Source organism: Gouania willdenowi, chromosome 11, assembly GCF_900634775.1.
Source record: "Gouania willdenowi chromosome 11, fGouWil2.1, whole genome shotgun sequence".
NCBI lineage: Eukaryota > Metazoa > Chordata > Actinopteri > Blenniiformes > Gobiesocidae > Gouania > Gouania willdenowi.
In genome coordinates, this window is record NC_041054.1 from 5,686,738 (window position 1) to 5,701,616 (window position 14,879).

At 38.5% G+C, this 14,879-nt stretch overlaps 1 protein-coding gene across 1 annotated transcript in view; it reads left to right on the plus strand.

Annotated features, from left to right (window-relative positions):
- Window positions 1–14,879, plus strand: part of ext1b (exostosin glycosyltransferase 1b) — a 151,301-nt gene that overhangs the window by 92,573 nt on the left and 43,849 nt on the right. The window contains exon 2 of the mRNA XM_028460950.1: window positions 13,018–13,111. Within this exon, the coding sequence (XP_028316751.1) occupies window positions 13,018–13,111 (94 nt within the window). The remainder of the gene's footprint in view (window positions 1–13,017; window positions 13,112–14,879) is intronic.

The window sequence follows — 14,879 nt, forward strand, 5'->3', positions numbered from 1 at the left end:
ATATTGAAATGTTTGAAATTCCTCCTCATGAAAGACTTTTCAGCATTATTTGAGTGTTTTTTTTTTTTTAATTCAGGTGTTTCCATCACCATTTTTATTGCGTTATTTACATTTTTGCTCATTTCCAAGGGTAATGGAAACCCCGCTACTATGTAGTCCAGTGGTTCTTAACCATTTCTGGTGACCCCAAAGACATATTTTTCTAGATGTAATTTTTGATCATTTTTTTAGCTTTACTGCATTTTAGTTTAACTAGATTCACAAAGTGAACATATAGAAATACAGTTTTTTAAGATTGTGTGTTGTTTTAATAAAAGATAAATAAATAAATTTAAAAATCTATTTTAAATTCTTCAGAAATTTCAGGCGACCCCATTTAGACTCCGGACGACCCCATATGGGGTCCCGACCCAAAGGTTCAAAAACACAGATGTTATTGGCTCCAGAATAGATTTTTTATTTTTTTATTTTTTTCTCCTGAATAGATTTATGTCTATTTACTTCATTTGTTAATCTTCTACTCTCTCTCTCTCACGTATCCCCTGTAGTGCCATCGCGTACCCCTAGGAGTACACGTACCCCCATTTGAGGAACTCTGTTTTAGAAAATGACTTTATTCTATGGCAGTACTAAATGCTGAAATAAATCTTCTGAAACAGACAAGAAAGTGTCCGCGGTGGAAGAAATGTGAGCGGACAAACGGGAAAGGATTGCAAGGATAGAGCTGTCACAGTGAATTTGTAGCGTGGCAGGCAGACGCCTTGTTATCAGGGAATTTGTGAAATATTCAGTTACACATGTGGGCTGAGGTTTGGGGAAGGCAGTGATGTAGCTGTAGGCGAGAAACAGGCTGCTGACAGTAGCCCACACGAGCCATCCGAGTGTGACTCTTTATGGATAGGAGCGGCAACGTTATGGCTCCACATGTTTGCGTTTTCATTTAATTAGGCCGCCATATGTTAATACAAAACACCTGGAGCCGTACCAACTACCCAAGTCTTCCTTTTTTTTTAACATGACTGCAAAATGCAAATTATGGTAGCTTAACACCTTGGAACGTTCCTGACGCCTGGTCCTGCTGACCAAAATCTGATGCTTCATTTATTGGCAGCGTGAAGAACCTCAGTGTGAAGCAGTGCAGGACGAAGCTCGCTTCAAGGAAAATTGCCTTTTTCAAGTTTGACACGCATACAAAAAAAGACAGAGCGACTCCACAAACACACAACAACAACAACAAAAATACACATTTGAGATCTGAGTCTACAAATGATGAAGCATAGACAGAATGACAACAGAATGACTTCATAAACACACAAAACACCAACAAAAATAGACAAAATGACTCAATAAACACACAAACCGACGGCAAAAATACATAAAAAGACAAAAAAAATTTAACATAAGTCTACAAAGGGAAAAAACATTGAACAACAACAAAATGACTCCCAAAACACGCAGAATAAGAACAAACACACGCAAAACACCAACAAAAATAAATATAAACTCACGAAACAAGAGCAAAAAATACACAAAATGAGAATAGAGACTCCAAAGACACACAGAAACTGCAGAAACACATAGAATAACAACAAAAATATACACAAAGGACATATGAATATACAAAATGACAGAGTATTCACAAAACAAAAACTAAATGATCCTTAAAACAGGCGAAACAACAACAAAATTTCACAAAATGACTCCAAAATCACCCTAAACAACAACAAAGAAGCACAATAATGACACGTAACTTAAAGAAACAAAACAATGATAGAACATACACACAATAACAACAAAGTTACTCAAAAACACACAAATCAAGAACAAAAAATCACAAAAGTTGTCCATCTCTGCTTTAGATGTATCCGTAGCGAAAGGGGATTCAAAGGTGGACTATTGTGCTTTGTGGGGACCAGTCCAAACATATATCACACAAACAGTAACAGTCACCACAAACCAAAGGGCAGTGATGTAACCACAAGTTGTGGCTTTTTTCTAATATTTTCTCTACAAATATAAACTGAAATGAAATAGAAGTGAAGTCTGATCTGAGCTGCATCTTTGCCACACTCGGATGCCCGTGTTCCACAACTCTACATTTTATTCTCTAGACCATATAAAGACATTTCCTACTTCTTCTACTCATATTTCAGCAGCGAATGCTTTCACCTACTCATGCATAATGCTGAGCGGCGTTCAGACGTGTTCTTCACGGTCAGATCCCAGAGCTGAGCCTGGGTTTGTTTTTTGTTTTTTTCTGCTGTCACATCTGTGCTCACAGCTGTCTTCTCTGGTCTTGCTAATAATGTCGTCGGAAATACTACAATCTGCTGCGTGTTTGCCCAATTTAATTGGTATTTTCATCGTCACCTTTTCGCGATCTGAAAGGTCGTGAAAGATTTAGGCTTTTCTTTGTGTTTGGCGGTGTGATAATTGTTCCCGCCTCACTTCTAAAGACTTGTGTTCTTCATTGTGATGATCCAATTCATACCTTTTTGTATTGGATCCTTGCTCATTGATATGTTCAGCGTTAGTGTTGAGAAGAAGCAATTAAGAAACAACCCACTCCACCATCTGAGCCGCACTCACTTATTCACGGTGTAAACAAGACCCAAGGACGTTGGAGAAGCAAATGTCTTCAAATAAAGGGAGAAATGTGGGTTTTGTTTGCTGCTATATCCACAATCAATTGCCTAAGATATCATTTGTAAGTCATCTCTTACTTAGGGACTTTACTCTGAAAGGTCAGGAATTGAGAAAAATAAATGTTTATGCCGAATGTGGGCAGCCATCTGCTTTTACTGCCACAGGTTATAGCAGAACCACAATCTCTGCAGTGATTAACCAAAGTACGTTTCTTTTAAATCGCCGTGCAACAGGGAGGGTAATGACAAGAAATATCTACTCTAAAAACACACATTATTGACAAGAAAAAAATTATGTGAAAAATATACAAAACGACAACAAAAACTGACACCCAAAACACAACGTGACATCAGAAATGCACACAATTACTCGCAAAACACACAAGACGACTCTGAAATCAAACAAAATTACAATGACAACAAAGATACACAAAATAACAACAAAAATATGCAACACAGAAGAAAAATTTGAAAAAGACAACAAAAACACACTAAATGATTTAAAAAAAAATACAAAACAACAACAAACACACAGAATATGCGAAACAATATGCAAAATGAGAACAAAAGTGTAAATAAAATATACTAAATATTAAATTTTTTTTAAAATGATTTAAAAAAACACAAAAGAAAATACAAAATGTATCCAAAAACACAAAACAACAAACACACAAAATATACTAAACAACAACAACAACAAAAAAATGGAACTCTTTGTTCCTTCTTGTATTAATGCTCAGATTGGTCATTATTCTAAATGCTGACATGAATGTTGATAATGTAACCCCTGCTTTAATAAAAGTTTCCCATTTCTGGACTAGCATAAGATAGCTAATGAGCCCTTTTAGTATAGGTGCTAATTAGCAAGTAGCAGAGGGCATGATGTGTCTTATAAGTGTGTAATGAAGAGGAACCAAAGCACAAGTGGATGCACACACACCCACACACACACACACACGCCAAGAAACCATGTGGGTAGATGAGCTAAAAGCGCTAATGTCACAGTGCCAACATGTACACATCTGCACTCTGTGTTGATTCGTCTGAAGACCTGAAGAATAGGAAAACCATCTCCTCGTACAAAAACAGGATTATCAAGCCCACCCTAAACTCTCACAATCTCATTTAGTCAGGAACCAACACTGCCCCCCTTTTTTAAGCCACCAGCTCACTTAGCTCCCACATCTGTCGTATCCTCAAAGGAGCACACTGCACAATATGTTCCGACTTAGCCGCTCAGTGTTTATGAGGAGATGCCTGTTTAATTACTGCAGAAATCTGTCCATAGTCTGTTCCACTGTTATTTACAAGACAGATGTGCACATCTGTGACACGACTTCCATTATGATAAATAACTTTTATGATCTGCCATGCACAGTCTGCACACGCCACGCGTCACATTCTCTTGTGTGTGTGGAGGTGGAAGACAGAGGTGTACTGGCCATCTGGCATACCAGGTATCGTCCCGGTGGGCCATCGATCCAAAGGGAGCAGGTTCGTCCAGCTATGTTTTTGTTTTTATGATGAGCAAGTGGGTGCAGACATGGTAACAGGTGACCAAAATGGGCCAAAGAACCAGGTGATATGTAATGGCAAAGGGTAGCTTTAAATGGCCAAATGTGGCAAACAATAGTGAAAAAGGGCAAAAATGTGGAACAAAAATTGGTGAAATGTAGGGAAAAAAATGAAACAAGTAGTATTTATTAGGGATAGACCGATTCGGATTTTTTTAGGGACGATGCCTATACCGATTTTTTCCCATCAGCCTTAGCCGATGATACAGACTGCCCATTTTCCTGAGCTGATATTTGGAGCCGATACTACTTTTGCTCCCTCAATTTACATCATAATAATTACACAATGATGATAACAAATGGTACGAGTTTCGATTTTTTAAAAGGAACATTTGTTTAAATTAGCAAAGGTGAAGTAGTATGACAACAAGTCAAAAATATTTAACAAATATTATAAACAGGAACAAGAACAAGTAAAACATATTTCTGCTTTCTGTAAAAAAAATACGGCTCGGCGAACGCAACAGCCCGCATCGGCCGATGCCGATACACATAAAAAAAAAACTGAATACAATACATCCCAATACATCGGTCGGCCAATAATATCATCTGTATTGGTCTATCACTGGTATTTATTGGGCACAAGTTAGCTTGTTTGGATGAAAAGTGGCCAAAAAATTAAAGAATGGACAAACATTCCATAAAAGTGTCAAAAAGAACTACAAGTAACAGTAGGAAAAACTTGATATTTATTGGCAAAAGTTAGCTAAAGTCTGAAAAAAGTGTCAGAACTTTTTTGAAAAGGGGCAAAAATGGGTAAAAGGAAATGTGTAAAAAATTGGTTAAAAAATTCCCCATTTTAAGCTTTTCTGGGGGAATAATAATCAAAATGAAGACATAAAAAGCCACATGTTGAGCATCACTGACTTAATAATAGCTTCTACATGGTGTCATTGATAATGTAGTGGGCTGCTCTTAACAGAAAATACTAGGACTGAATTTTTGTCCAAGTCCACCCCTGGTAGAAGATGTCGGAGTAGTTCATTTTTCCTCATAAAATATTAACGCGAGCATCTAAATGTTTCTACTCGATTCTTTTTCTCTTGTTTCAAAACCTTTGGGGCTTTACTCGCAAACCACACCACACGACACAACACCACACTACACGACAGAGCAGAAAACCACTAGCCTGGATTTAGTTTCGGACATCACCAGACATCCATTGTATCCTTTAGCGCGCGCACACATACACACACACACACACACACCTACTATAGAAGACAAAGAAATTAGTGAAAGGATGTCAGAAGGTGGTGGGAGGATAATGTAACAGCAGACTCGATAAGCAGTAAATTAGAGGAGCTCCATTTCTGCTCTGTGGAAGACGCCCTGGCTGTGTTTGAAGTTTGTAGCATTCTTCACCCTGAAGCTCTTCTCTCGGGGAAAAGAGAGCAAACTGTTCTGCTGGGTGTGAGAGACGTACGGCACCAGAGAGAACTCCAGTTAACCCGCTCAATGGCACCTTTGGGAATACAGCTTGTTTTAATCTCACTGGGAACTTTTTGGGAAGTTTTGTTTGTTTTTGTGATAGTTCTAATGTGATAGTTCTAATGGCTTTAAACTGCTGACCAAAAAAAGTGTTTACAAGGAAGGCTGTTGTTTCACATTACAACCCTTAATCTCCACTTATGCCGACGACACATGTTGAGAATCACTGACTTAATGAAGGCTTCTACGTGGTGTCCTCTGTTAATGTAGTGGACTGGTATGGACAGAAAATGCCATTGCTGGATTTTGGTCCCAGTCCACCCCTGGGTTAGTTTAAAGAAAGGTTAGGGTAAATAATAACACTTAATGACAGCCTTCATGACCTTACTCATGCTAATGACAGGTGTCATGTCATAATAATGACGGTGTAATATCAGCTTTATGTATAAAACTTCAAGTTAAGCATTACCGCTAAAACTAGACCATAACTGGTGGCACAATTTTGACTGAAACTATGTTGCATTTTAGTCAAAAGACTATGACTAAAATTAAATCAGATCAGATTCATTTTCCTAATGTGATCATAATGTTTGAAATTGATCTCATTTATCCCAATGTTTTGTATTTCTTAAACCACCATGACCATCTAGTCTGCTCTCAGCCCTTTGCACCCTGTGTGTTTCAATGACGCAGCATTCTCATGTAATTAAGATGCGGCGGGAAGGGGCACTTTAATGACACGTTGCCATGGAAACGGTGTGGGATGTTGCCACTGGGGCTGTCGGAGAACAATCTCCTTCACCAAACCCGTGCATTACCATGTTCTCTTCAGTATTATTACTATAGTGTATTTTGACAGGGTGACAAACATGCACACTTCTCCGTTTATTTCCAATTGCCGTTCTTGTTATTTTCTGTATTTTTATTCATATATTCACAATGAGAATTATTACACAACAAGCGCACCAGTTTGGAGAATATAAATGCACAATCACAGCCCGGTTGTTGAGTTTTCTCACCACTTGTTCAAGGTCACAAAGACAACGGAGCGGGTGCTGCTATATTTCACACTCAAAAATCCACATGAATGTAAAAAGCTACAGGATGTTTGTAAGAGCAGAAAAAAGGGAGGGTGGTGCTGGGAGTAAGACTCACCACATGAGGTGGTCTCCACTCGGCCTCCCACTGTAACCCACTCACTTAAATACAACCTCTGCACTGCTGTGTATAAAGAATGTGATCCTGAGCCCAGTCATGATGGAATTAAGGAGCAGCAGTTGAATTATATGAGAGGGAGGCAGGAAACACAAAGGGATGCTTCTATTACTGTCCAAGAGTTTTGTTTTTATATTTTTACTGTTTTTTTCCTAAGAATATTAAACGTGTGGGGATATTAATTTACATCCATGAAGTTTTCTCAAATACCAGATATATTATTTTCGTCATGGTTCCGTCTAAAGCAGGGGCATCAAACTCATTGTAGTTCAAGGGCCAAATACAGAGCAATTTGATCTCAAGTAGGCAACAGATTTTAGGTGGAAAAATTAGTAATTTCAACATTATTGTGCCCGAGTTTGCACTTCTGCGTATACATAAAATACTAAATACAGTTGTGTGCGAAAGTCAGGGCACCCCTTTAAAAACAGCATATTTTATATATTTAAAAAGTTATATTCATATTTACTGTCTCTCTGGTATATGGGAAGAAAAGACAATATTGTCAGGAAACATTAATGCATAGTTACATTTTATTTTATAAATTGAACAAAATTACAAAAATGAAAAACATAATTTTGGCATGTGCAAAAGTCGGGGCACCCTACAGCATCAGTACCTTCAGTACTTAGTAACACCCCCTCTGGCAGATATCACAGCTTGTAAACGCTTCTTATAGCCAACAACAAGTCTCTGGATTCTATTATTTGGGATTTTTCCCCATTCTTCCTTGCAAAAGGCTTCCAGTTCTGCAATATTCCTAGGACGTCTTGCATGCACAGCTCTTTTAAGATCTACCCACAGATTTTTGATAATGTTTAAGTCGGGAGACTGTGAAGGCCATTCCAAAACCTTCAGCTTGCGTTTCTTGAAGTAGCCCATGGTGGATTTGGAGGTATGTAACAGTATATAAAATATGCTGTTTTTAAAGGGGTGCCCTGACTTTCGCACACAACTGTATGTAAGAAACTGACAAAGTAATAGATATCAGTCCCAACACGATCTTTGCTTTAAATTTCCTAGATTTTGTGACCAATTTGTATTGAATTTAGGGAAATCATTCAACTAAAATCATTTACATCCCTCTCCCAGTCACTATAGGTGTTCCCCAGGGCTCTGTCCTGGGGCTCCTGCTTTTTATCATCTACTTACTCCCTCTCAGCCAAATTTTTCATCAGCACCACATCAATTTTCATTGCTATGCGGATGACACCCAGCTCTACATCTCCACCAAGCCTAATGTCTCACTTCCTCCCTCCTCCCTCACTCACTGCCTCACTGAAATAAAATAATGGTTCACATCCAACTGTCTGAAAATAAACAGTGATGAAACAGAAGTTTTATTAATCGGTACAAAATCCACTTTAACCAAAGCTGACAGTTTCTCTATAAACATTGACAACTCCTCCATCGCTCCCTCTCAACAGGTTAAGAGTCTGGGGGTCATCCTCAACAGTACTCTATCGTTCACTTCTCATATCAATAACATCACACGGTCTGCATACTTTCACCTCCACAATATAAACCGCCTCCGCTCATCTCTCACACTTCACTCTACCTCCATACTCGTTCACAGTCTGGTCACCTCCCGTCTGGATTATTGTAATTCAGGGGTGCCCAACCCTGGTCCTCAAGGGGCCCTATCCAGCATGTTTTAGATGTTTCCCTCTTCCAACACACCTGATTCAAATGATCAGGATCTTTATCAGGCTTCTGCAGAGCTTGATGATGAGTTAATCAATTAAAAATGACTGCAATCATGCAATATAACCCCACTAGATCCCCCACGTAACCCAAAAATGCCAACAAAGCTCCAAAGGTATCAAAATCTAAAGGAAAAATGTCAAAATCTTAGTGAAAAATGTCAAAATTTTAGCGAACGACACTTGACGACAGTCTTCATGACACCTTATTCATGCTAATGACATATCATGTCAGCGTAATGTCAGCCTTATGTGTAAGACTTCAAGTAAAGTGTTACCCAAAGCTAAATTATTCAGTTTTAGAGTGGTAGTCTAGAGTGCGTTCATGTGATGTGTTTCATATCACTTTAATCCAGTGGTTCCCAAACTTTTTCTGCTGAAGAATGAAAAACTCTCAGGGCAACAAAAACAACAAAAAAGGGGTTAAAAAAAATTTATAAAATAAATGTAGACTGTTCTTCAAATTCCATACTAATAACATGATATTTGCAATTGCAAATTAAAGAACAGTATTAAAGCTCTTTATTAATAAAGTGCAAAAAAATAAATAAATCTATTTTTCATACCAAGGTTCAGCAAAGCCATTCTTGCCCTGTCATGATGTCACACCCCCCAGTTTAGGAACCACTGCTTTAATCAATAGCTATTTGTTTGCACTTTGACTTGAGCTACATTTAAAAAGACTTTTCCTTAATAATTGTATGTTTGCTGCCGACACACAGATGTTTTCAGTCGGTTTGGCTGTGTCCAACATTAACTAGGGTTCACTATGATTTGTGTTCAATATTTTAACTGTTATAAATGATGTTTTTCTGCCTTTTTAACCAACCACTGGCGGGTTAATCACTGGTGACGTGCACGTACTGCTCTGAGACTTTAGTGGACGTGTTGTCATGACATGACCTGCACAGATTAATACTCTAAACACATGCACCGCCGTTACATTCAACACATAACATGGCTGTTGGTGGAAAACCACACATTTATATTCATTACATTTGTACATCAGATGCTGCATGCACCCGTACACACCCACACGTGCACAGTGCACACTCCTTCCACCCAGACAGATGGGCTAAGAAAGATGGCTTCCTCATTTTCCTCGACAGGTGACGGGACATAGACGTGAACGTCCTGCAGCTGTCACTTGTGCACGCCACGTGTTTCGGCGACTGTGTGTCTGCAGGTGTGTGCGTGTGCACATGTTTCCCTGCACAGAGTGTTGCGTGTTTAGGTGTGCCAACGACAGCTCCAGCAAACTGTGTGTGTGCGTGCGTGTGTGTACAGAAGCTATCGAGGAATTCATTGATGGCTTATTTGATGAAAGAATGAAAAGTATTTTGCTTTATGTCCAAATGTAAATTGTTTTTATATAATTCATTATTTATTAATTTAAATCAATAACTTTATTTTCTATCTTCCTATAAATTAAGGTTTATCCTTAATGGGTGATATCTTATGAAAAGGTTCATTTGCTATAGTTAAAAACAGTGTTCTCTGACTGGCTTTAAGATAAGAGAAAGTGAGAAGAAAATGCAAAATAAATAAACACAAGATACAAAAGTGGGTTCAGGCTTTTAAAGATAATTAACGAACGTGCATAAAATGTCTGAGTTTATTCTCAGTTTATACAAACATTGTAGTCGCAAACTGTCAAAACATGGAAAAGCATCATTAACCGATGCCGTGACTGAGTACCGCAGGGACACACACACGCACGCACGCACACACACACACACACGGAGGCAGCTGTCGGGTGGAAGCAGGTGTCACTCTCAGCTCATTACCTCCGGCAGGGTTGATCACCCTGTTTGGAGAGCAATAAGACACACCTCAGTGGAGAGGCAGAGGATGAGGAGGATGAAGAGGGTGAGGAGGGGAGAGAGAGCATCGTCCTCCTGTTCCCAGAGATAGGAGGAGGAGTGAGAAAGGGAGCAGACTGAGGACATGTGGTCTGGGAGATACAAGGAGGAGAGAACAGTGAATAGAGCAGAGGAAGAGAAGGATGAGAAGTAATAACATCTGTTTAACTGGTGCTTAAGTGACTTTAGAACAAATATCCTACTTGTTCATCCATCCTTTAAACCTGTTTATTCAGATCAGAGACGTGTGGGGCTGTCGCCTGCAGACGACTCACAGTTGATCACAGGGTACAGAGTAGAACAGCGGTTCCGAACCTTTGGACTGACACAAGTGGCAATTTTCCAAAATAAAATGCATAAAAACATACAAGAACATGGAACGATGCAATCTGATATGATATGATAATGGGCTCACGATACATTTTTTTTTTTGAGATGTGGAAAATAATTTTCTGTTTATTATTGCAAAAAAGTATTTAAAAATGAAAAAGCAATGGGTTACATACATTTTAACCCTAAATATAAGACTAGTCTACAATTTAATAAAATACTGTAAACAAACATGAATAATTTAAGAGACCCTGAAAAATAAAATAAAAATAATAAATCCCATAGAAATAAATATGTTTAAAGTGCAAAATAACAACGAGGTGAACTTAAACATAAGCATATTCTACACATGAAGAGAATCAATAAAGAATAAATTAGAAGACCCTGAAAAATAACCTAAATAAGTAGGCAGCAGTAAAAGACTGAGACACCATTAGTGGAAGTGGAAAATATCCAAAATAAAATAAGCAAAACATACAAGAAAATAGATGATGCGATGCAATATGATAGACTATAATGGGCTCACAGCAATACATGAGTTTTTGGAAATGTGGAAATGAAAAAAATAATTGCAGTTTTAAAAATAACCATTTGAAAAACAGTTTGAAAAATGTAAAGTATTAAATAAAATAATAACAAAAAACTAATAATATTTTTTAAAAATAGTAAAAATATAGCACCGACTGTCTTCTTGAACTGGACCTAGAACCTGTGATGTTTTTAATTTACTTTGTATTATTGTCAACCATGTATCTTTCTTTTTTTATTAATGGGGCATGTGCCATTTTGTTGGTTAAAAAAAAAAAAAAAAAAAAATATATATATATATATATATATATATATATATATATGAATAAGTAGTCATGATGATAATAATATTTTTTTATGAAATAATTTGATTAAACTTCACTAAATAAAGCTTTAGTCTTTCTTTCTTTGTCGTACCAAATGTTCCATTGACCAGTCTCGGTGGAAAAATCCATCACTACCATACACAAAGCATTTCCCCCTCCATTCCACTTCAAAATGCTGTATTTTGGACTTTGTGTGGAAACTGAAACAATACGGATGCTTTGGTCTGATTTGAATACTAAATAAAGTAGTGACATATATAAACAGCTTTTTTTTTTTTATTTTTAAGCTTTCTTTTAGTGCACTGCCTCCGTTACCCACATTAGAGCCACACCACTGTATGTGCTGCTGTATTTAGAATCTGTAACAATCATTGTCCACCACCCACTACAGGAATCTGTTTCTTTACAATTTGAGAGCGTTCTGTTCTCAATCACCCCCACACACATTTAAAAAAAGTTTCCATCTTCATTTTTGTTTGTCGAATCGGAACAAAAGTGTCTCAACACATGGAACATCGAGTGAATACCGTGTGCAAAAAGTTATTGTCCGTACAGTGTGCAAGTGTCCAGTGCCGGGCTACTGGACTCAAAACGCCACTCACTTTGTTGTTGTTCTTGTTCTTCTTCTTATTGTTGTGTACACTAGTTAAAATCGCTACTCCTCTGCTAGTTATTAACGAATCGAGCTGAAATTTGATAGGTATAATCTATGGATGTGTACGCATCGGCTCACGGATCCCGATTTTTGATTTGGGGCCCCAAAAGAAAAACAAAATGGAAGTTGATTTCTCATTTATTTGCGATTCAGATATTACGATGGTTGGTGGTACCAAATCATTGACACATACCAATATATAAATGGGGCTCATTACCCCGTACGTGTCACGGGGCCGCCAGGGGGGCCCCATTTTTCAAATGAGTACTCCTCCATTAGTTTTTGTGCGATCGGAATGCAGTTTCAACGTAGATTACGGTTATGCCTCGCACAATTCGATTAGGGGTCCATCCCCCTTTTTCGGCAATTAATGTAATTTTCTCATTTATTTGTGAGTCAAATATTGCGACAGTTGGTGGTACCGAATCATTGACACATACCAATATATTAATGGGGCCCACTACCTCATATGTGCCACGGGGGCACCTGGGGCCCCCATTTTATTACTCGGCGGAACCGAGTCATTTGACTGAATTCTCGGGAACGTGGTACGTGCTATTTGGTGCGGAGGCGTTTCGTAGTTCATCTGAACTCGTTCAACCAATTTTCAGGCTTTTTTGGGGTTTTCCTTTTTTGAATTTTTAAAATATTGATTCACTGACACATGTACGTACGCACTGTTGTAATATCTGTGTTTAAAAGTGAACGTTGACATCGAGGATCTCACCGCACACATGTTGTTTCCCTGCAGGTACGACTACAAGGAGATGCTCCACAACTCCACCTTCTGTTTGGTGCCCCGCGGCAGGCGACTGGGTTCCTTTCGCTTCCTCGAGGCCCTGCAGGTAAACGCACAACACGCCACATGGTGGAAAAAAATAAAGTTCACATGAGAACATAGCAATCATGAAATACACACACTGAAGGCGACATTGCGGATCTATGGCCATGTTTACATGGGAGCTTTAATTCCTTGTTAAGGCAGAATCACATTTAAATCCTCTTTAAACTGACCTTGTAAACACTTAATTCCTAATGCAAATTAAATTCCGAATTAAATTTAAATCCGAACTAGGTTGGTTTATTCCGATTATAATTCCGAATTAAATAATTCCTCTAAACACTTAATTCTGCTCTATGTTAATTCTGGTCGTTCTGCACATGCATGACTTGCCGCGATGACGCACTAGTGACGACATAGTCCAAGATGGCCGCCTGGACTAGAGACAAGACTATTTATTTAATAAGAGCCTTTAAAGACATTCTCCTTGTTTATATTTAGGTTAACACTATGTGGAGATGAGGATCGAGAGCTGACAGCTGATGCAGTGGCCAAACGTTGAACGTATTTTACAGAATCTACAATCTGTATAATGTGACTTGCATTGCAATAAATCAATGATGTGAAATGATATGAGACAGTATGTGAACTGTCTCATATCTAGAAACTTGTCTGCTAAACCCAGAAAATGATATAATAAGGATTCAATTTCAGCAAAAACCAGGGTTGGTCCAGTTTTTTATGAGAGGAAAAAAACTTAAAACATCTTTCACAAATGGTCTAAAAGTGCTGACAGGTGATAATTTGGGCTTTCAAACTTTAAACTTTGTCAAGGTCAAAGTGAGGTTGAGATGGATTGGAGGTGGGAATTTGACAGCGTAACAGCTGCTCAGTAGAAGGTGGGGTTTGTTGGAATAATTTCCTTATCTATGAAAAACAGACTAAGTTTATGCTTCTCATCAGTTTGTCATTCATGCCTTTAAAAATGTCGCACTGTTCTGCATTTACCACTGCACTGTCCTTTACTCTCCTCCTCCACTGAAGAGCGCTTATACACACACACACACACACACACACACACACACACACACACACACACACACACACACACACACACACACACATCTACCATTTATCTCCTCCGTCCTCTTCCTCTTTGTCTGCATCATTGGATGAACACAGAAAACTAAGTGACTGCACGTCTTTATCTTTGCATTCTAAAGTGATCCAGCACGGTGGTGGGTGTGCATGTGTTGATGCTGCTGTGGTGGCTTCAGGTGTCAGTATGCAGTGAACTGTGTGTATTTATGTGTGTTTGTGTGTATGGGGTGGGGGTGAAGAGAGCAGCAGTGCCTGAAGGCCAGCTCTGGCTTAGCTGACACCTTTATGACCCGAGAGTGACAGGACCGTCATTACATCAGACTCTCACCACCGTTTCTCACACACACACACACACACAGAAAGGCACACCAGCTGTTCCCTGTATACCACTGCTCTCGTTCTGCAGTCATTCCTTTGCCAAAGGTCACATTCAGCCTTAGTACATCTGCTCTCTTTTCATCTTTATATATCTATTTACTCACGCTTTCTGCCTTTCTCATCCGTTTCAGCTACACTTGTGTTTCAGCTCTAATGAAACGCTACTGCTCGCCTCGTCCCAATAACCGACTCTCCTTCACACACGTTACATTTTTAAAGCTGGAACTTTAAAGCTGCAGGAGATCAAACATTGTTTTAAATCAGATAAAGGCATTAGTGTAGGCCTCATAGATCAATAAATCAAAGATAATTTGCATCGTTTGCATTTGAATAAACTCTCTTATTGATATTGT